Raw genomic sequence first — 21,735 nt, 5'->3', positions numbered from 1 at the left:
AATTGGAATAGGAATATGAACTAAGATCAACAGAAGCACTAGGAGAAAACACTGAACTGCATCAAGAGGCAAAGAGCCCAGTGATAAGTGGCATCTTCAGATTTGCTGCTAATTAAAAAGACCAGAGTTGCAGGAATCCTCATTTCAAGGGCTCGTTCCTTTCCTTGAGTCTGGAAAAGCCTAGAGAGCGTGCGTTGCCGCGCGTGCGCCGAAGCCCGGGGCGCCTCGCGCTGCAGCCGTGCACGCTCGCGAGCTGCAGAGCACAACTATGCCGCTGCCGGAGCAGCTGAAGCGGGGCCGCGCGGCTCGGTTCGGTTCGTGTCCCGCCCTGGTGCAGTTGGGTCATACAGGATGAAGCTGCTCCGCTAATGGCGACGGTGAGTGACCGCTACATCGACGTCCCAGCACCGACGTCCGCGGGTCGTGTTGCACCAAACTTCCATCAAGTGAAGGTGTGACGTCGTCAGATGTAGCTGCGCCATGACAACTTCTACTCAGACGACTCCTGCACGTTCACGTCAGACAAAGTCTTACTGTCGGGTTTCTGTGATGAACGACGAACTGACGTTCACTTTTCTTACCGTGGAAGAAGAGTTTAACATCCAGCTACGTAGCTACGTTTAGTGTCAGTTTCTATCGTTAAATTAGTAAGTTAAGAAGTAATTTAGTCAGAATTGACGTAAACGAGATCCTCCCAGTTACCGTTACCGTGAGGTGTGTGCGCGTGCATGTGTGTGTTGCCTGGCTAATGGACAGTCCTGCTGCTGCAGCATTCTGTGAGTGTTACATAACAGGTTGTCCTCTGCGTCGCTCGCCTGTCCAGGATTAAATGAAGGAGCCGGTGCTTCCACCTCTCCTGCTGCCACACGTACAGTTCAGGAGAACCTGGCTACTCATCTGGTGCTCCGTCACTTCGCATGTTCACATGATGTTCTGTTTTGTCTGCTGTTCCTTGACAGTGTGGGTGTCCAGTTGTGCAGGATGTGTCTCGTGATGGTGCTGACTTGTCCAGATGTTTTCTTCATAGGTTGTTTGCTGTTGCTGGATTGTTTGATTTAGCACCACTCCCGCTGCCTCGGCCTCTTACTGGGTCACGGCTGCTGGAGTCTGTCCCAGCGTACGACCAGGGCTGTGGTTGATGGTGAGAGTCCTTCCTCCTCGTACTGACCAGACATCAGGTTGGTCGCTGTGGGAGCCAGGCCCATTAAAGGCAATGAACCTCTATAGTTAGATGTACAGTACAAAACGACTTGGTTAATTTACAGAAATGTTGGGACTCAGACCTTTGGCTGTTTGTTTCTTCATTTTTCTTTTTCATGGAACCTCGTCTCAAACTGACACTAGTCTCACCTCTGATCCCATTTCTACACAGAGCTGTCATGTGGTTTCCTTGTTGCCTTTCTAAACGTGGACGATGGTTTTCCATGGAGCCAATGAGGCTTTTCTCACAGTTTTGTCCCTTTTAGACATTTATTGTTTGGTCCAAGTCTTTGCAGAACCTTATAAAAGGCTGTTATTGAACCTGTCACGGCCAGTTGTGCGTAGCCTTCCTGCTGTAACTCCAGTGCTACACGCTTCCCATTGCATCTTTCTGAAACCTCCCTCTTTGCTTCCCCTCAGACTCCTGCGTCCAATGGCACTGTTGTCAACATGAGGCCGGCCCCTCCTGCTTCCTAAGAGCTGCAGGGTGGGTCCCGACAGGATAAAGTTACCTGGTAGTTTTACTGTAGCTGGGAGGATTTGTGCCGACATCTTTTCACACAGCTCTGAACCACGGCAGCATAGTTCTACACACAGAACCCTGTCCACACAGGATCCCAGCCTGGTCCCAAGTCCTAGGTCCCAACGTGTCCTGTAAAGTTAATGAGACCTGACTAATTATCCTCTTTATGGCAAAATGGCCTCAGTGTTAGCAACAAGATTTGTTAATGCAACGGGAGAAACACACACACACACACACACACACACACACACACACACACACACACACACACACACACACACACACACACACTGCAGCACTGAGCAGCGTGCCTGTGTTCCAGAGGGGAGGTGTTTCCTCTCTGTCCTGGGCCCTCCCCCATCTCCTCCACCGTCACTGCCTGCGTCGTCCTCTCTGCTCCCACACACTGTTACACAGCAGTTATGGAATTATGTGCAACGCGTGGACGTGCGGCGCTGCCAGGAGGGAGTGTGAGGAACAGTGGAGTGGATGCCAGCCTGAGCGAGGCAGCTTTTGTATGGATGCTGTATTTGCAGTAGTCAACCTTGAGGAGAGGAAGACGTAGCGAGAGTGAGTAAAGGCTGCAGCAGCATTAACACACAACACACACACGCGTTCTAGGGCACAGGTTTACTGGGAACTAAGTGATCTCTGCACTTTGAGCTATGGTTTGGTCCAAGTCAATCATTTACCTCATTCTGAGCAGCTTAAAGGTCTTAGACCTGGACTTTCTGTGAAGTTATGGTGATCGACTATGTTTTCAGATCTTTTTCCTTTGCTGTGTGAGTATGTGGGACAGAGTTAGAGGCTGTGCATCAGTGTTTGTGATTAGGGGGTGATGTCAGAGTGGTCCTGCTGTAACAGGGCCAAACTTTCCTCGGAGCACGACGCTGGGCTTGATGGTTTCCAGATGCTTCGGGAGGTGATTGCACACAGTGAGAGCATTGTTCCTCTCAGCCTGTGGTTTAACTCCAAGTAGCTGAAACGCTTTCATCACCGTTGTGACCAGTCGGCGTTAGAAAGATCGTTCAAGGCTTTGACCAGGATCACACGACAGGGACTTAACGTTCTATGGGGGCAGGTTCTGCAGAAACTCTGTTCTCTGTTCAACTCTGAAGTTGAAGAATGTGTTGAGAGACTGAGCGTTTCTGACCATGTATGGACACATCACACGCTGTGCTGCTGGACGTCAGTCACGGCAAACACTGATATTATTAATGTTGTATTAATGTTTGTGTTACATAACTTAATAGTGGCGGCTGAGCGGTTCTGAAGTCGTAGCGTTTGGGCATCGGGTTAAACAGATGACAGGTTCCCGCGGCAGAAAGCAGGTTTAGCTTTATCGATGGAGTCTGTGATGAAGTTTTACCTCCTGTCCTGAAACCAGGTATCGATCTGTTCAGTGTTCCTGTCAGAGTTGCTTATGTAACAACTGTGCTGTGCAACCTCAGTAACGGTGATTGGACTGGCAGCGGGCCAACAGGCTCGGTTCCTGCTCTCAGTATTATCCCAGTTTGTCCTGACTGTCCGTGGCTTCCTAAGATGACCGCCCACAGACAGACGCGTGCACAGACGTCCACACGGACCTCTGCAGTGACGGTAGGTGAGGACGTTGTGATGACCAGTGTTGAGGAAGGTTAAACACAGTCAGTCACAGTGACTCAGCAGTTCATCTGTTTCTATGGCAACCACTTTGTGTGCGTGTGATGCAGTGAGAGGAATGTGACTGGTCCGTTTCTACCCCACCTGTGATGGAGTTACAGTTAGTGTGTGTGGCATGCATCATAACAGTGGGGACGTAATGTGATGCTGCGGTGACGCTGAGGAAAGGTGAGCCTGGTAACGAGCCCTCGTGGCATCAGCTCACACTGCCTGTGTTTGTCATGAATTAGTCAGAAGAATTTGGCCCAGAGAGTTTTCATTCACTGCTAAACCTGAGATGATCAAATCACTGCAGTGTCAGTAGCTAATGAATTAGCTCTCTGTGTTTAAGTCAGCTGGCATGTGTAGAGTGGAATAGGCTTCCACTGCAGGGCTCCTAATGTTCATAGTGTTCTGTTGTTGTGAATAGATCAGACGGTCATGTTGCATTGTGAAAAGATTATAACTCATCTGTATTTTGATCAGTACTGTGGATGTTTCCCAGTGGTTCTTAATGTGGTGTTACTCCTATTTTAGCCTAATGCAGTTAGATACTTATATAATAGCAAGTAGCCTTGAACAGATAGTTTACAGGTAAGATGAGCCATAGGTCATCATAGCAGTAACATGATGGACGGCCTCATGCTGAACTGTGTGGATGCTCCCAACCATCCCCATCATTCTGCCAATATGTCATAGATACAAGACATCAATGTTTCCAATGTGAAAACAGACAAGGAGGTGAAACAGGCCTCTTCTAACAATTCTGTATTTATTGTCTTCTGTATTATTTGTCTTTTTCCTCCTGTTGCAACATGGAAGTTTCCCCATCGCGGGACAAATGAAGATTTTCTATTCTATTGTAATAAGTTGCCCCTGACTGATAAAGTATAGTACGTACTGAATTTACCATCAACAATAAACTATTATTTAATTAAATCTTTGTTCAAATGTCGGACATTTAAAAGCGGCCATCGTAAACGCTTGCCATGCTCCTGCAGGCTTCTTAGTTAAATGTGGACCTATTTTTTAAGTCTAAAATCTCCAGATTACCGGACAGTAGACAGTAGTCTGTGTACGTCACATACTACAGTACTGTATATGATACAGTTGGGTCTTGTGACACGGAGGTGGAGGATCAGTCTAGTGTAGACTTTAGTTAGAAATCAGTGAGTTTCTTCACTGAAGCTACTGTTACACTGTGGTGGTAGTCACTGAGCGGTGTAACACACAGAAAAGCTCCAAATGCTGGGTTTAATGGTCAGTGTTCTTCGTCTGGTCTGGTCATGCACTTGTTGGACCTTCAGTCTGCTTCTAAATCTCCTAAGGATAAGCTGAAAACAATGGCGCTGGCTGTTGTGGTGCAGTCAGCTGGTTCTGGCACAGCCCGTCTGAGCTGGGTCGCTGCCTGGTACCTGAGCAGTCGACATGTAAACTCACTCAGTCACACTGAGGCTGTTTTAATTTTGATGTCATCTGATACTTTGGTCTTTCTATGGCGTCCATGGCTTTGTTGATGTGGGTTAATCAGGCACATTAATCTTACATACATAAATACACAGATATCAACAAAGAGTCAGTTAAATTAAACGTAACATATTCTATCCATTGTAATTATTGGGGGAGTCTTTCCTGATCTTTCCTCCACGCGGGTCCCTCTTCTTCGTCATCAGCTCTGGTCTTAACCTGCTTGACAGGCATGTTAATGCTCAGCAGGGTCCACTGCCCACCAGCAGCCATTAGAGTCCTGTTGCCCACTTCAGCCTCACACAGTCCTGGTCACAGTGCGAATCCCAGAGCCCACGGTGAACGTGACTCTAACAGGAACCGATGAGACGTTTGGTGGGTGCAGACCAGGGCCGACCCTGTTGATAATAAAGGAAGTGACTGCTGTGCAGTGATGTAGGACCGTGTTTCTGCCTGGTAACACATCCTACTGATTTAAGATATAAATACTGAGTTCCATTTATATAGTAAACTAGCCAGTCTGTGGGTCACATGACACAGCGGCCTCAGAGGAGATATGTGACTTCACGTGAATTAGCATTTCTGTAAATATGCCAGAGGAAATGTAAACGGTCACTGGAAAAGCAACAAGCAGAGTTAGTAACGTAATTACACACTGTGAGAGATGCTAACTCTGCTCCACTTTTCATATCTGAGCACATAACTCGGCTGTAGCTTAGGAGCCCGACAGCCTCCCATCGTGGGACCAAAGTATTAAACCATAAATGACTGCTTCTGTGAACAGCCCTGGTTTGCTCAGGCTGTTTTTCTGTCTATAAACCCAGCATACAGCATGGAATGGTGGTGCTTTACTCCTTTCATGTTTTATAGCTTACCTGTACAGACCTGTAATCAATCTGTACCTGTATGAATCCTGAGCGACTGCATAGTCACACTGTTCCTTTCCATAGTCACTGTAGTTGTTGGAGAATTTGTTATGGTCATTTGTGTTTCTGTTTTATTTCTAGAAATGTCTCATGTCCCCTAAAAACGGCTTTGGGTTGTTTAAAGAATGACTCTCAAGTCTAGTGTTGTCCTGCTGCAGAAACCAGTGGATGTCTCACAGTTTGGGTTCATTTGGACAGTGGTGTATCCAGCACAATATTTTTACCTCTTTCAATGATCTAATGCTTCTCTGAGCAGCTGGTGTCTTTCTGTTGTTTCTGTTGTTCCAGTGTTGCTATCATTAGTAGAAAAGGAGAGTTGTCCTGGATCTGCCTGTCATCACATGCTGCTCCCTGACCCACACACACACTGTCATCAGCTTGTTCTTCTGAGATGCATCATTTTTATCACAGGTTGAGGTTACTGCCCTTCACACTCATTTCTCAGGGCCATTCACTGGAAACTTAACGTGGTTGTGTGTCTAGTTGTCTTGTACAGATTTGTGATTGTAGCCTGCAGATGGCGCCGTTTCCCAACTTTCCTACAACATGATGGAAATGAGTTAATTTGGTGATGCTGGTCTTTTACAGCATGAACCATTTAATTGTCTCCTCTGTTTTCTCTTCCAGATGATTTCACCACCGGCCCCCTTGTCCTCTGGTAGATAAAGTGATCGGACTCTCCTTTTAAATGGGTTGCAATTCTGCACTTTGCATGGACTGTATTACTTACTTTACTTCCATAGTGGAAATGCTGCAGTATTTTCAGTGTAAAGGTTTAGAAGCTAATGATCAAATGAACCCCTCTATTTAACTGATCGGAACATAGTCTGGCCCAGACATGAGCTTTTCCCAGCCCAGTGAGAGCTTCCCTGTTCCAGGGAAATGTGGCTCCAGCATGAAGCTTACTCTCCACGGTGCAGGAGACCACAATGGGAATGCTTTCCCAATGTCGTCTTCCTCCTCCTCCTCCTCCTCCTCCTCTTTGGGGGAGTCGTCACCGGAGTTGCTGCAGAGGAGCCTCTGTGGGGGCCAGACTGACAGCCCGTTGGACTACGACATGGTGGAGGTCACCCTGATGACGGCCGTGATGGCTGATGTTATGATTTCTAAATGGACGACTGAGGACAGTAGACGAGATGGGGAGGACAATGAAGTGTCAATAGACAAAATGCAGAGCACAGCAGAGATGTCAGAATCCAGTGACAATTCTGTTTCCGTTTATCTGGATGCCAACAGTGATGACGCATGGAACGCCAACGATTTGACAACAACTGACAACAACCACAACAAGGGAGCTGAGCTCGGCAGTGGAAGAGGAATGCGTGGCTCAACAGCTCCATACTTAGAGACTACAGAGATCCCAGATGATGATGATGATGATGATGACGAGGAGGAGGCTTTGTTTCTCTCGCTAAGTTTCGATGTTGGTGTACAGAAAAACAGCTTGAACACCAGCAGTCAGATGAGCAGTGGCCTCATGATGGCAGGCGGATGTGCTGTGGAGACTGTGGCCAAAGATGCAGCCAGTGATGAGGGGCTAATGGTTGACTGTCCTCTGGACCCATCCATGGACAGCCAGGAACACCTTCCTCTCTCCACCCAGACATTATCATCTCATTTTCCTTCTCCCAGTCCAGCTCACGATCCCAGTCTACCTCCATCTTCTACTGGCAAAGCCGAAAGATGTGCATTGAGCTCCAAATCCATTCAGCATAAAAGCAGCCACACAGTCCGAGCAGCAAGAAACAAAGCAATCACCACGAGGCCAGTGCCCGGCCCGGGAATCAAACCAGCCACTATGGGAAAAAGAGGTTCAACGATTGTCCCTAAAGTGGCATCATCATCTAAATCTCCCAGCCAGGTATCGTAGTGCCACTAAAACCACCTGAGTCCTGCTTCCATTCAGAGATGTGTTTAACATGTCATGGTTCTGTCCCACAGCGAAACAAATCTGCTGCAGCAAATGAGAAGAAGGCTTTGTCAAGGAAGGAGGCCATGAGTGGGGAAGTGGAGAAGCCGCTGGTCAAAGCGGCTGTGGTCCTGAAACCTCTCAGAGGACAGAGCAGTAACCCCAGAACCCAAAACGCAGCAGCAGGCGTTAGTCGCTCCACGTCAGTCAGCTCTCTGGGGTCTGAGATGGTCGAGAAAGGATCTTCCAGAAAGACTGTTCGGAATGTTGTGGATAAACAAGGGACAATGGAGAATGAGGGGACAACACAGTGCAGCGATCAGGCAGAGGAGCAGGCTGTGAGGACGGACGTAGAGAAACCCAGGACTCTCAGCAGGGTGAGTACGACGACCGCTTAAAGCTGCACACGTTTTGGTTTGAACTGGAAATGATGTCTGTATGAGTATCAATCTGTGATGCAGGGCAATCTGCTAGGGGAGTCAATTGATTTTTTTGTTTGTTTTTTTTTAAATTTTGTTTTCAGATTTTAGATTTCAGACATATCAGTTCTTTCCTTAAATGGTTTCAGTCCGCGGACTCTTCTACTTCATGATCTTTAATCATCATGTGGTTTGTGCAGAGAAAAAGTGTGCACATCAGCCCCATTCCTGTTATGTAACTACTGCATCAATCCATATTCAGGCCACAGTCACTAAGGACAAAGAGAGGACAGCCCTTCATGACCACAACACATCCACAGAAATCAGAGGAGGCAGCTGGAGTCAGGCCTTCATGCTAGCAACTACACGCAGAGGAGGCTTTAAGTCATTGAGTGGCATGAGATCCAGTGGTTCGGTTTCATCCAATGAGCCCTAACACATCTGGTCCTTATGGGCATTAGATGATTTTTTGTTACCACCTGTACAAGTGATATGTGTGACTCTAGGAAGTTAGACGAGCACTTCTGCTACTTGGTTCAATCCTTTTTCACCTTCGTCGTCCTCATCACACAGACCCACATCAGATGCTCACTAGACCGTAGCCTGAAACATGAGAAGGGAGCATGGGTCCAGTTGAGGTGGTTTGGGAGGAGATAGGGGAGACGTACCTTATTTGTTACAGCAAAGTACACGTCACTGCAAACTTAAACAACACTGAGCAAGTCTGCAGGTTTTTCTAGCTCGTTCCGGAAACGGTTCCATGGAAACCACCTCGTAACGACAAGACTGAGCTGGCAGCTTGACTTTGTCGAGATGAGCTTCATGTGCACCTGATTTATGGATGTGTGCTGCACAGGTACAGCCTACAGCTCATTTCTGCCCCTGAGTGACAGTGGCATGAAGACCAGTGTTAGACTGTACGTGTGGGGGTGCTCCCTGGGCTGAACCACGCGTTCTCTGGTATGAGACAGGTTCCAAGCCTGTTTCGGCCTCTTCGGGATGTGTTACACCCCTTAAGGTTTTCTGAAGTGATCTAAAACATGCATTGACCGCCACCAACACACCTTCCTCTTCGGCTGATTGTGCTTCCTGAGTTCTACTTTAACTCTGTCGGCGCGGAATGTTGCTGCACGTGGGACCTGATGATCCCCACCCATCCTAAAGTATAATCATCAGCTGAGCTGCCAGCATGCATGTCGACACATGATTTAGTGTGCATTGGAATGCTACAGTAATCCATGGGCTCAGCTTTTTGTCTGTTGAAGCAGGATAAGCTCTGTGGTTGCTCTGGTTTAAGGTCATTTAGGTTAATTTTTGGATGAGTATCACTCATACACTATGACCTCTGCCCAGTTTCCTTTGATGATTTTATAGGTTTTTATACAAACGTGTCCGTGGATGCTGGTGATTCAAGCCTTTGTGGAGGGAGTAGGACAGAGCTTTAAACCCCTCAACAGTTTGTTTTTACTTGTGGTTGCAGCACACTCCCAATTTTCCCTCCTCCCTTTCTTTCCTCCTCTCGCTCTCATTTCCTCCTCCCCCTCTGTCTTGGCAATCTCTCCTCCCCTCCCTCCTCCCTCCGTCCACATTTCTGCCTCTGAGTGGGGAATGGCTGACACCATGGTCTCGGTGCGCAGCTCCGAGCTGGGACCCCTGGCCTGGGATGCTGTGGCTAAACGTCAGCTTTTCTTACAGAAGGTCTCCTCCAAGCTTGGGCCCAGTGTCCGGCAGCACGGGAGAGGCTTTAGAGTGAGCAAGGGACCGGCGTCGCCTCCAGGCTCCTCAGCTGAACGTCTAGGACCCGGGAGTCCTGGGGCCAGGCAGGTCCAGAAGGAGGCGTTAGGAGAGGGGCCGCAGAATGCAGGGAGTGGATCTCCTCCAAAAGCCAGACAGACTCCAAACCAGAGCCAGGGTGAGTTAAGACCATGTAAACAGACGACAGCGTGGTGCACATGAGCTGAGACAGGGCACTGCTTCCCTCTCTGATGTTTGTGTGTGTGTGAGGTGAAGCAACACACTCAGGAAATGACTAGGCTGCGGGTTTAAATGCCTTCCACATACCAGCACCACTAACACACTGATCAACAGCTCGTATTCTGCCGGTGACGGACAGGTATGTAGTCATGCTGTGTTTATCACATGCTGTGTGTGCAGTCTGACTCTCCCCTGCATGTAACTTTAAAAACACGGGGTTCAGTCCTTTCCTTCCTCCTCTCTGTCGCCTCAGGGGAGTGTCGTGTCTGTTGCTCTGTGCACATTTGTGCATGATACAAAGTGATTGTTGTTCAGTGGTGAAACGAGAGAAGCTGCTGGATGTCAGGTCTGTCACATCCAGACACTGAAGCCTTTTGTCTGTTAATATGTGAACACAGAGGAAACTTGGCATAAGAAAGATATGGATAAACACGAAACAGCAACTCAGAGCCTTAGTTAATAATGATCTTGGTTTCAGTTCCCTCTGAAGCACTGGAACAGCAACAAGAATTGACTAATAGAGTCTTAACTTGATTGGACTTGGGTTTAAACTTTTTGAAAGGCTGAAACTCATGGTCACTGAAGTTAATATCTGGTGATTACTCTGTTTAAATCTTTCCTGTCTCCCCCTGTGATGAGTGTGAATCGTTGCTGTGTGATAATCATGGGTCTTTTGACAATGAACAAATGTCATGTTCACTTGCTGCTGTTTATAATGACATTAGTGGAATCCTGGTTCCACCTAGGGCTAATCACCAGGATGTAGCATGTGCATGCAGGGAAGTGGCCGAACACCTGAAACATCTGTCCATCCAGGACCTTCACTGTCCTGAAATGGAGTCAGTTCTCAGACTTCACCCTCCCCTTCAGCCTCATTTAGTGCCACTGATATAGTGTGGAGGAGGGGGTCATGGCTCTCAGGTCTATGTATGTCCAGAGAAATAAAGACTACAACCATGGAGCTATAGTACAGCCGCTGCTGCGGCTAAATTTTTAATTAGGATGGGAGATGAGAGTTCAACTATTTAGATTAAAAGCCAGGATTTGTCTTAATAAATGCAATGAATAGCTGGGTTTATTCAGTTACGTTCATACACGGAACCTCAACTCATATTAGTGGTGATGAGTGTCAAACTTCTTCATCCTCAGTTGGTCCTGTGTTACTTCATCGTTGCTGGCTGGAGAATGTTCTGATGGTTAAAACTGTTTCTTTATTTAGGTATCACAAAAAAAGTATTTCTTTGCCCCCCCTCCAGCGCTGGGACTTCCAGGGCGACTGGTACCAACCACATCCCGGCTTCCTGTCAAGGGATCACCTCCATCGCTGGGCCACAGTGACAATGACGCGGCCACTAGCAAAGGTGAGGTGGTGGCATGCACGCCAGTCTCTAACTTCCTCTTACACTGTATCATTCGAGTTGTTTCCCTCCTATTGACTTAACCTCGCTCTGTTTCCACTGTGAGGCTACCTCCAGTGTAATCATTTGCTTTAAGAATAGTGACATTCACGGAGGTCCCTGCACAAACAGGAAGAATGGGTTGGGTTCGTGTCTAGCTTTAGGAAAAAGTGTCTTCCCAATGGAGTGAGGTCATTCATTGTTTGTTGGTCTGCACCAACCTCCAACTCCTCAACTGTCTGTGGGCAGAAATGGGTTTGCTTAGCAGCCAGTAAAGGCTGGGGGGGAAATGTTATCCTTCCACACAGGTTAGCAATACCACAGCATGTAAGTCTTGTAATAGCAGTTTTATCTCATCTTTTTTCTCTTCATAGAATGGGATTCCACACACACATAGAGTATACCTGATCAGAACAGAAAAGTCCAGCTATTCCTCTGTGTTTGGTGCAGTCATCCTGGCAGATGGATTTCCCACTAGCTGTTATTCTGTCATGTGTTGATATGCTTTAATAGTTGCACTCAGTTAATTAGCATTCATGGTGTTTTATGTCTCCTGAATCAGCAACTGGATTCCCAGTGTCAACAGGGACCAAACCTGATGAGTGGCCCAGCAGAAGCATGGTCCCTGCAGGTGGCCAGCGTGCAGCCAAGCCCCCCGGCTCCAGTACAGCAGCTGCCCTCGGCTCCAGTGCTCCCAGTGCTCCCACTACCCCCAGTGCTTCCAGGCCTCCTGCCATACGGGCCAGAGCGGTGTCTCTGCAGGCCAGGGCTACGGCTGCAGGTGAGCCATGTGAGCTGTCATTTTAACTCGGGGTGACTGTAAGCCTTATCAGGAACACTACTGAGAATGTGCAAAAAGAAAAAGAATACACGGAAGATACTAAAAAAACATGCAAAAGGAGAATAAAATGCTCTTATGTGAATAAATTCACTAAGTGTGGGTAATGCTTTAGTGAGACCATGGATTATTTTGTTGCTGGAAATTTTAGTGGGTCACATTCAGATTGATGGTATTTGTTCCTCATTCATTTCCACACTGCACATTAAAATAATATGCACATCAGGATACAACATACATATTGTATCTTGTTTGAACCTCATTAGGTCACTAATATCTGTACGTTTACAGATGTTAGAGTTTCCATTGACAGTTGAAGGTGTTTATTCCACAGGTTTATACTGTAGCTGCTAACATCCAAACCTGGCTGGTTTGTGTCGTCAGAACTTTGTTATCTGTGGGAGATTAGATGTGTCATGTCTTAGCTGTGGGTTGTTCCTGGGGGTCATCAGGCATGTCGATTTACTGTTGTGACCAGAAACACAGAAGAGTGCAACAGCGTGAACCAGTGAACACAGCTGTTTGCCATCTGCTCTGCAGGTCTGAAGACATCAGCCTCCAGCCTCAGCGCCACAAAAGCGGCAGCTGCCAGCCAGGGACCAGCAAAGCAGACCTGCTTGTCCCCCTTACAACGAAGTGGTTCAGCAAGACTCAGTCGACTCAACGGCTCAGGTACAAATGTTGGTTCGGTTCTTAGGCTCTGACTTGAGTCTTTCTATGATGTGTAACATTAGCAGTGCTACTGCTGAGCTCACTGAGGTTACCTGACCAGAGATAATGATCCTCCCTCTGCAGTCTCTCATCATGTTACTGCAGTGAGACACACACTCATTATGTTATTTTGAGTTTAGAGTGGAAACACATGTGTCCTCCTTAGTATGGTTGTGTTTCCCAACCCGCCGACCACTGGCCAGCAGTCCTCTGTTGTGACATTTAAGACCCACAACCTCACTTCAAAGCAGGTGTAACTGTGACGTGTGAGGCTGGCCTGTGGTCGCTGTGGCTCTGGTCACGACCTGGTGCCTGGCTGCTTCCTCTCTGCGGCTGCTCTGGACGTCTCTGTGGAGCCTGTGGGGAGCCACTAGTCACAGACAAGCCTCTAAACACACATCCACATGTGCTGCAAAAGCCCCACACATGCATTTGAGTCATACACCCCACTACCCCCCCATCACAGCAGCCCTTAGGCCCCAGGTGTTCACAGAGCCAGCTTTTAAAGCACTTACTCGCTTTGTCTCCGCCAAACATAGACTTGTGTCAATGCACTGTTGCCATATTTTTTTAAGAAACCAAAAGGATGTTTTATTAATTCTATATAGTTGTGTATTCCTTGGTTTGGGATCGTTTTTGGACCATTGCATTGTCATTCATATCTGTCTTCTGCTCTCAGGCAGCTGAGGTCCAAACCAATTGAAGAAACTAAATTAGTCGACTTCGTTTTGTATATACCAGTCATGTACTCATGTGTTTAAAGGAGTAAGCAGCAGTTTTGTGCCACATCCCCTACGACTCATACCTGTAGTCCGCACTGACTGACCCACCAAAACATTACCACTGCTGGTGTGAGCTCTCACATCCCATGTGAGTCTAAAACGACTCCACAAATCACTTCTAGTTGCCAAGTGTCACAAAGCATCAATTTGCACTAATCCACTGTTCACATGTCTTCTTTCATTCCATCTGCTATATTTGGTCATTTCAAATCAGTGTCCTGTTAAATATTTTCTGATCTGCTGTGGAGAAACCTGAGGTGCAGCAGCAACGAGCCCCAGCCTAGATTTGTTTTACACTGTGACTTTCTATAACCTGCTTATTCCAGTGTGTGCTGACAGGTGTAGCTGCTGCTTTAACACAGAGACCAGGATTGGGTTTCATTTATTCAATATATAACTGGATGACACAAGTAAAAAAAGCAAGTGCTTGAAATGAAAATTTAAACCTTGAGTGATTTATTCTGGTTTTTCTTGTTACCTGAAGAAGAAAACCTGTAAACCTGATTAAAGCAGAATTTAGTTTTAAAAACAATTTAAAACTTCACTAAGGTTTAAATAAGGAATAAACTGTACGTGGCCCGTTTCTCTAGCTGCTGTAACACAAACGTCCCTTTTAGGCCAAATGTGTTCCTGTGGGTGAGAGAGGAATGATGATGAGACATGGAATGTGGTCTGTAGTAATAAGCGTTGTACCAGTTGAATAGTGGAGTGAGATACTGATTTCTTATAATGGTGAAACTGCCTTTGGAGTCGGAGCCTCAGCTATGAATCTCACCATACTCACCACACAAACAAGCAGTGTCAAAAGCGCACAGTCCCCTCGTATTTTATCCGCGCTGATCACATCTGACCTTGATGTGAGCCATGTGTGATGCTGTTGGATTCAGATGGGGAGGAAACAGAGCTTAGAGAATGCTGGTGATGGAGGAAAGGAGGGAGGGAGAGGGATTATTCAGGTCCCGCCCACTCCCTCCCCCCTCGCCTGCAGCATCCCTGCCTCCTTTGTGTGTGTGTGTGTGTGTGTGTGTGTGTGTGTGTGTGTGTGCGTGCGTGCGTGTGTGTGTGCGTGTGCGTGTGTGTGTGTTCACGGAGCTCCTCCAGAAGGAGGTGAGGTGGGAGTGTACAGATGAACATCTTTCCTGTGCGTTTAGTGGGTTGTGTTTGTGTGTGGGTCAGTGGGACATTGCTGTGTTGTCGTGTGCAGCGGAGACGGACTCCTCCTCCTCTCGACCGTCTCTCTTCCTTCACACACAGACCACAGCTACGTCGGCTGTTGCCTTGTCCTTTGGCCACTCCATCGCTGGATGATTCATTACCTGGATGTCGGTGAAGCGTGCTGCTGCTTTTGGCGCCATTTTCTTTGCCTCATTTATTGGTCAGGACACAGATGCTTCTCCGTTGGCTCACATTGTTCTGCCGTTGTGAATCGGTGAAGGGCAGCTGCAGGATTAACAGGCTCTTGATTGCTTTTTCTTCTGTCTACAGCGAACGCTTTTAAGCTGCTTTTGTCTTTTTGTTTTCTCTTTTTGCTCTAAGACGCCTGGCACAGCTCCCAGTTGCGACGACCACATGTATTAAACTGTTCAAATTGAGGAAGTTATTTCTTGAAGCAGGAGACGACCGCGAGCGGTTTAGACGAGACACACTGGAGATTCAAAGCAGCAGACGAGAGAAGTGGGTCAGTGTTTGAAGAAGCTGGAGAAGGACTGAAAGTTGTTGAGCAAACACAGTCTCGTCCAAGGACGTCAGAGGACAAGCAGAGACAATGTTATGGTCTCCTAGACTGTCGCTGTCCAACTTCCACGTGAAGCTGACGGCTAAAGGGCTTTTCCGAAACCTTCAGCTGCTGTCAGGATGCAGGAAGAACACTGTGGTCTTCCACGCAGGTCTGGATACGCTTCTTCCAGCTTTTTTAGTGTCAGCATGTTGAGTCTCTGTCCATCATCACTGTGCTGACATTTTGCGGTCAGCAGCTGTTTCTTTTTGTTTCCATCCATCCACTGGTTTTGTGCTGAGAACTCAGCAGGTTGGAGGTCTATGTAGACACACATGGCTGGGTGGGGTTTGATTGTGCTGCACCCTCCACTGTGTGTGCCTATAGTCCTGGCCCATCGCTCTGTAAACCCACGTCCTCTTCTCCTACACTCCTTCTCCAGATCAGCCTCCCTCCCTCTTTTTCCTGGATGCTGTTTGCAGCCATTGTTGCCTCTGTCTCTTCCCCTCAGGCTTTCAGTATTGTGTAGCTGGTTATGGGTGTAGAGACGTACAATAGGGCCCTCAGACGTCTGAGTACGCGTATGCGGGCTCTCAGCTGCAGCGGGATGAATAGTCATGCTGTGCTTTCCTTCAGCAATGATACTTAAAGGGGAACCAGCCACGTGACTCACTCACATCTGCCTTCTACTCCGGTTTTCTGAGGATACAGTGAAGGTGTTTATATTCTGCTGTGTTCCTCTGAACATGAAAATCTGCCATGTGATCTTCATCACGCCAGCATCTCTACATTAACCTTGGTTCAGGCAGGACAGAAGATAAGGCTCTGGCCTGGAGCTGTACGTTTGAGCACATCAATAAAGCTCCTTGTGTCATAAACAGGATTCACTGCCAGGTCTGTTCAGTGAGATGACAATTAACATTGATTTTATGATACAGACATTTAGGCATTTTGCTTGGTTATAAAAAAGGAGGCAACTGCTTTGATGACTTTTATCTTATTTAGCTAATTGATTGCTCCTTTTAAAGCTGTAACCAGGCTGCAGGTGTAACCATCATGCATGTAGCTAGTATGTTTCTCAGCGTTGGTATTCAGTACATCCCCACCCCCACCTCGCTGCTTTCATCCTCTTCCTCTGTGGGTTGGACTCTGTGTTTCTCTGTCCATCTGATCTCCGCTGCACGTGTTTCCCTTCGTCTGAGCTACACAGACCCACTTCCCTGCTGTTGCCTGCCACGGCCCTGAAATGTAGGTTAGCACAGGCTTTGAGTCACCACATGTCCGTGCCCGCACTCGCACACGTGCGCCCCAGTGGTTCAGCTGAGGCTGTCCAGTGGTGCGAGCTTTAATCTGATGTGCAGGCTGCTGTTTTTGTCCTGATGTGGAGGAAGACGAGGGCTTTAGAGGCTGTGTCTGCCGGACTGCAGCCTTCTCCTTAGCACCACAGAGACTTACATGTGGGACGTAGCAATCTGACATATTTGGCTGCATTCTCTGGGGATCAGTCACGTTCAGTTTATGTCTGCACATCTGGCTCTGATCTAGAAACAGTGTTTGAAGTGATGTCTTTGTGTACTAGAACCAAACTGATCCTAGTGTTTGTCTTTACTGTTTGTATTACTGTTAGTAGTCATAATATACAAGTTACTGTTCCGCATCAGTAGCCTCATGATAAATGAGGCATAAAGCCTGTTTGTGTTATTGGACATCGTCTTTGTCTGTGTGACCGTGGTTCTGGACTTACCATCTGAAGATCAGAGAAGCCCAGAGAGCTACATGTGTCACGAAGCAGAGGGAGGCCTCAGGTGACTCACCGTTGGTTGCTAGGTGACCGGGTGGTCTGGTTTGCATAGTGCTGGTGCTCTTGTGGCATGCTTTCCACACTAGTTTCCATGGCAACAGAGATATGTAATTCTAATCTCCAGTGTACAAGATGAATGTTTTCAGTGATGTTAATGAACATGTAGTAACCAGTGGTCGTCTGATATCAGTGGACAGAGGATTGTTAATTGACTAATGAATATATTCGAATGGGATCAGTGAGTCAGGATGAGGCTCACTGTGTTTAGTTTGGTCCAATGATTAGAGGGAATTAGCACCGTAGCGTTCTAGCATTGTGCTGCATTCCTTGTGTTGTTCATCTGTAGAGACCCAGAGGATGCTCAGTATTTTGTCGTTCTGTTTTCCATTCTTAATATGTTTAGGTCAGTGTCTATAATCGTACATGTGTTCATATGTGCTGGATTCACATAGTAATGTGAGTTCAGCAGGTTAAATGGAGTGTTTTGGTAACGTGGTTCCTGCAGACACACACAGTGAGCTGTCATCACCCTTCAGCCTTGCTGAAAGCTCCGCTTTAGACCGCAGGCCAATAGTCTGTGCAGTGGTTCATCATAACATGGCAGCGGAGTGTACTGTGCTAAAGTGTGGCCAGCTCCCAGTCCAGGTCAGCACCAAGCCCCTCTGCTCCTGCAGCTTCCCTGTGTGTTGCTCCCCTACTGCTTCCTCCCTAGACCAACCGTAGAGCACAAAGCTGCCCAGTGGCTGTGACGGCAGTGTCTGCCGTGCTGTGGTGGGCCGACGCATGCTAATGGTCTTGTCTCTTCCTCAGTGTGGGCTCGGCAGCTCTGCATGACTACCTGGCAGATGTCAGGTCCAAGCCATTCACACCCACACTCACAGATTCTCACTGGTTCAACAGGAGCTTTATTAAATCAGCTGCTGCTGTGCTGATGTGCCTCAGTCAGCTTTGTCAATGTAGAATGATCACATTCATTTACTTAGGCTTTTTACAGTGAATTGTTTCTAATGTTTTGACTCCCTCATTCATGTTAAAGTTGGAGGTGGGACGACACTGGAGCAGTTTCATGTTCTCCTCATGTCTGGGTGGGTTCTCTCCAGGTTCCCCAGCTAACACACAGTCAGGTTAACTAGAGACTCTGAACAGTAACACTGATGGAGTGGCAACCTGTCCAGTGAGAACGCTGCCTCTGCTGGGATCAGCTCCAACACCTGCCAGGATGACGCAGTTCAGATGATGAGTCGTGTTCAGGCAGAGCCTGGAGCCTAGTGCCAGTAGATGGCACTAGAGATCATTATTAGTGCAACAGAACCAACACTGACTGGGGTTTAGTCATATTTTGTTTTGAATGTAACTGCAAGCTGGGTGAATATGAGAGGTTGTGTGGTCAGTAAAAACATAACGTAATCAATTGACTCATTTCACTAATTCTTGAATCACAAACATACAATAGTGATAACTATACATCGTGGAGGTGTTTGATATGAGGAGGTGGAGGGTTAAAGGTTTGCAAGGTTTGTGTGGGGTCATGTTGGTACAGAGGTGCTCTGTGTGACGGTGCGAGGAACTAGGTCACTGCTATGATGTAATAAAGGGAGAAATCCTAAATGGGAGAGTGGATTCTCCTGCTCTCTACTGACTCTGGTCTGTCAAATTCAACTCCACATGTTTCCTTTGTGTGTTGACCTCAACAGCAGTCATCACAAGCACAAACAACAGAGCACCGGCTGCTAAACGCTGTCCAAGGACCAAACCTCAGTCTGCATGTGTAGAGGCCGTCTAGGTTAGCATGCAGGTGTTTATTTGCTCAGGCTGGAGGATCCTGGATTTCATTTCCTGAGTACTGACAGCCAGTGGAAACGGAGCGGCTGGGGTTGGGGGAGGTAGTAGGAGACATGGATGAGTGGGAGGCGGGAGACGAGATGGAAAAGACGAGTGCTGATGTCGATCGATCTCTCTCTCTAATTGCTTTGCCTCTTGTAATGCACTTCTTAATGCAGCCTGGACACACACACACACACACACACACACACACACACACACACGATGCAGGCAACGGGGCGTGTTCTTATTTAAGCTTTCTTTTTGTGTTTGTGTTTTCATATTCTTCGTGTTGCTCCCTGGACATTCATGAATGGACTGATATGTCTTGTGTTGTGTGGGCACCATGTTGAATGTCGGCAGACACAAAGTAAGCGGTCGACACTCTCTTGCAGTGGACAAAAACAAGCCCAGAGAGGCTCCGGCGAGACCCGTCAACACCAGCAGCAGCTCCCACGCTGCTGCTCCTGCAGGAGGAACCAACCAGAACCAGCAGCAACCTCCACCTGACTTGGTAGGTGCTCCTCTGAACTAGAGTTACACATTCACTGCTACACTGTTAGTGTTAAGTCTGAAGACTGATTTGAGATGAGAATGTTCTATGGTTGGCAGGTGGCAGATGTGGTGAATTCAAATGCTCCTGTGACACCAGTTCTCCCAGTTCTGCCTTCCACTGAAAGCTCCAACACGGACTCAGGATTTACTGATGCCCCTGTTTACGGGTTCAAAGCAAGGACTGCTTTGCGCTCCAGTCACAAACCTGGATCTCGCATCCACAGTGTTTGCAGCCCTGGCACAGCTGAGGCTAAGCAGAGCAAGGAGCCACCAGAGAAGGGGAACCAAACCATCAACCAGCTGAGGAGGCTGCTGGTCCAGGGAAACAGGAGAGTGGAGGCTCTGGCCACAGTCATCCAGCATCTCTTCACTGAGGTAATCAACTCACGTCTCTGTGGAGCTAGTGCAGATTTGTTACATGCTGCACATTGGTAGCAGTGATAGAAGATTTCCATTAGAAAAACAGAAGCAGACAAACGAGATCTGTTACAAAGTCTATATAATAAAGATCGTCATGTAAGTCTACCTGGAGGCATCTTCTGCTATAAACACGCAGAATGATGGTCAGACACGACCCAGCAGCCGAGAACCCGAGCTTTAGTGAAATTAGTGAGACAACAAAACGCTAGCAAAAGGGGCTGAGAATGAGTCGGACAAAGCTACATAGAAGGAAATCAGCTGAAAACTAAAATCACTGCAGGCACAAACGAGACCAACAGACTAACACGAGCCTAAAACACAATAACTGATGCTCCGAGTGAACAAACTAACAAATATTCTGTGATGAGCTTGTCCACCTGTGGTACGACAGCAGGTGTGACTACAGGAAGTGTCCCCGTGGGCGTGACCTGGGTGAGTGAGAGTGACGAGGACGTGACACGCTTTAGTTGTTTGCTTCTTGCAGAAAGTGGTGGCTGTGATGAGCAGCTGAGACAGTCACACACACACACATACGTGTTCTGGTGACTCCTCCCTTCGCCGTCGGCCAGACGTTGTGGATGGCAGCCTGTCAGTGACGTGTCACCACAGCAGCAGTAGCCTGTAATTAACGCGTCACGCACACATTGGAGATGTGGCGGCTGCTGCTTCTGCTCAGGTTGATCCTCCTGCTGGTCCACACCCACCTGCTGTTAACAGCCTGTGGTCATCTCATGTCCTCGATGCCTGACGGCGGTTTGGGTTACGGCGTGTGTGTGTGTGTGTGTGTGCGTGCGCTCATGTCACATTCTGACATGTGTAAAGTGACATCAGGAACACGGCTTCTTTCGGTATGTCTTCACCAAACTGGATCAACAGAGTCGTTGATGAAGACTAGAGGGTGAATCCAGTAAGTGGCTGGTTCACCACAGTCACCAGGACGTGAGTCACAGACCCGGACCAGGTTTCTGATCAATATTTGCTCTTGACTTTTGTGTGTGCACAGCAAGTTAAAGCACAAACACACAGAACTGGAATCCCAGAAGACGTCGATGCTGCAGCAGCGATCGCTCATTTTGTCCATCATCCAGATCCAGTGTGACTGTGTGTATGGACTCGTCCTGTGTGTGACAGGCTGAGTGAGCTAATGATGGACTAATAACAGTGGTTAATGATTCCCTGTTCTGGAAAAGTAGAAACCAGCCTGGACACGTTCGTCCTCGTGCCTCAACCCAAAGCTAAATAATGGCTTCATGGTGAATTGGCCACATTTTGTACAGTTGTTGACAAAGGCTTTAGAAAACTACAAAACATGTCCAAAGTGTGTGAAGACGCAGCTCCCGGTGCCTGTGGATCAGCTGGTATCTGCCTGCGGCTCTTGAGAAGCAGCTCGCTATGCGTGGAAGCGACTCGTCCGCCTCAAATAGTTGCATAACTCAGAGGCTGATTACAATGGGTCCGTGCTGTTTCCCAGCAGCTACTGAGAGTGTGGTGATGTGTAGATGAGAAGCGGGAGCCTATTGATTCCACAAGGAGCCGGGCTGGTGGAGGGGGGAGGAATGCAGCAGCTGCACCTCCAGCCTGCAGCGCTTTGCTGCGTGGTTTTATCTGTAAACCCGGTGCCGCTCTTATCTAATCTG

General features: G+C 47.7%; 1 protein-coding gene across 4 annotated transcripts in view; it reads left to right on the top strand.

The window, feature by feature from the left end:
- Window positions 1-213: 213 nt before the first annotated feature.
- LOC114851227 (microtubule-associated tumor suppressor 1 homolog) overlaps window positions 214-21,735 on the top strand; it is a 27,106-nt gene continuing 5,584 nt past the window's right edge. Inside the window, exons 1-10 of one of the 4 annotated variants that reach the window (XM_029142935.3) lie at window positions 214-377; window positions 6,385-7,618; window positions 7,699-8,043; window positions 9,781-9,997; window positions 11,316-11,420; window positions 12,019-12,237; window positions 12,835-12,966; window positions 18,113-18,154; window positions 19,519-19,637; window positions 19,736-20,053. In XM_029142935.3, the coding sequence (XP_028998768.1) occupies window positions 6,596-7,618; window positions 7,699-8,043; window positions 9,781-9,997; window positions 11,316-11,420; window positions 12,019-12,237; window positions 12,835-12,966; window positions 18,113-18,154; window positions 19,519-19,637; window positions 19,736-20,053 (2,520 nt within the window). In that variant the 5' untranslated portion in view covers window positions 214-377; window positions 6,385-6,595. Of the gene's footprint in view, window positions 378-2,051; window positions 2,294-6,384; window positions 7,619-7,698; window positions 8,044-9,780; window positions 9,998-11,315; window positions 11,421-12,018; window positions 12,238-12,834; window positions 12,967-18,112; window positions 18,155-19,518; window positions 19,638-19,735; window positions 20,054-21,735 lie in introns of those variants that run through there. The other 3 variants (XM_029142925.3, XM_029142953.2, XM_029142961.3) reach the window with 3 other exon arrangements.

The sequence above is a fragment of the Betta splendens genome, chromosome 1, assembly GCF_900634795.4.
Source record: "Betta splendens chromosome 1, fBetSpl5.4, whole genome shotgun sequence".
In the NCBI taxonomy this organism is placed as follows: Eukaryota; Metazoa; Chordata; class Actinopteri; order Anabantiformes; family Osphronemidae; genus Betta; species Betta splendens.
This window is presented reverse-complemented; position numbering and strand designations above follow the sequence as displayed.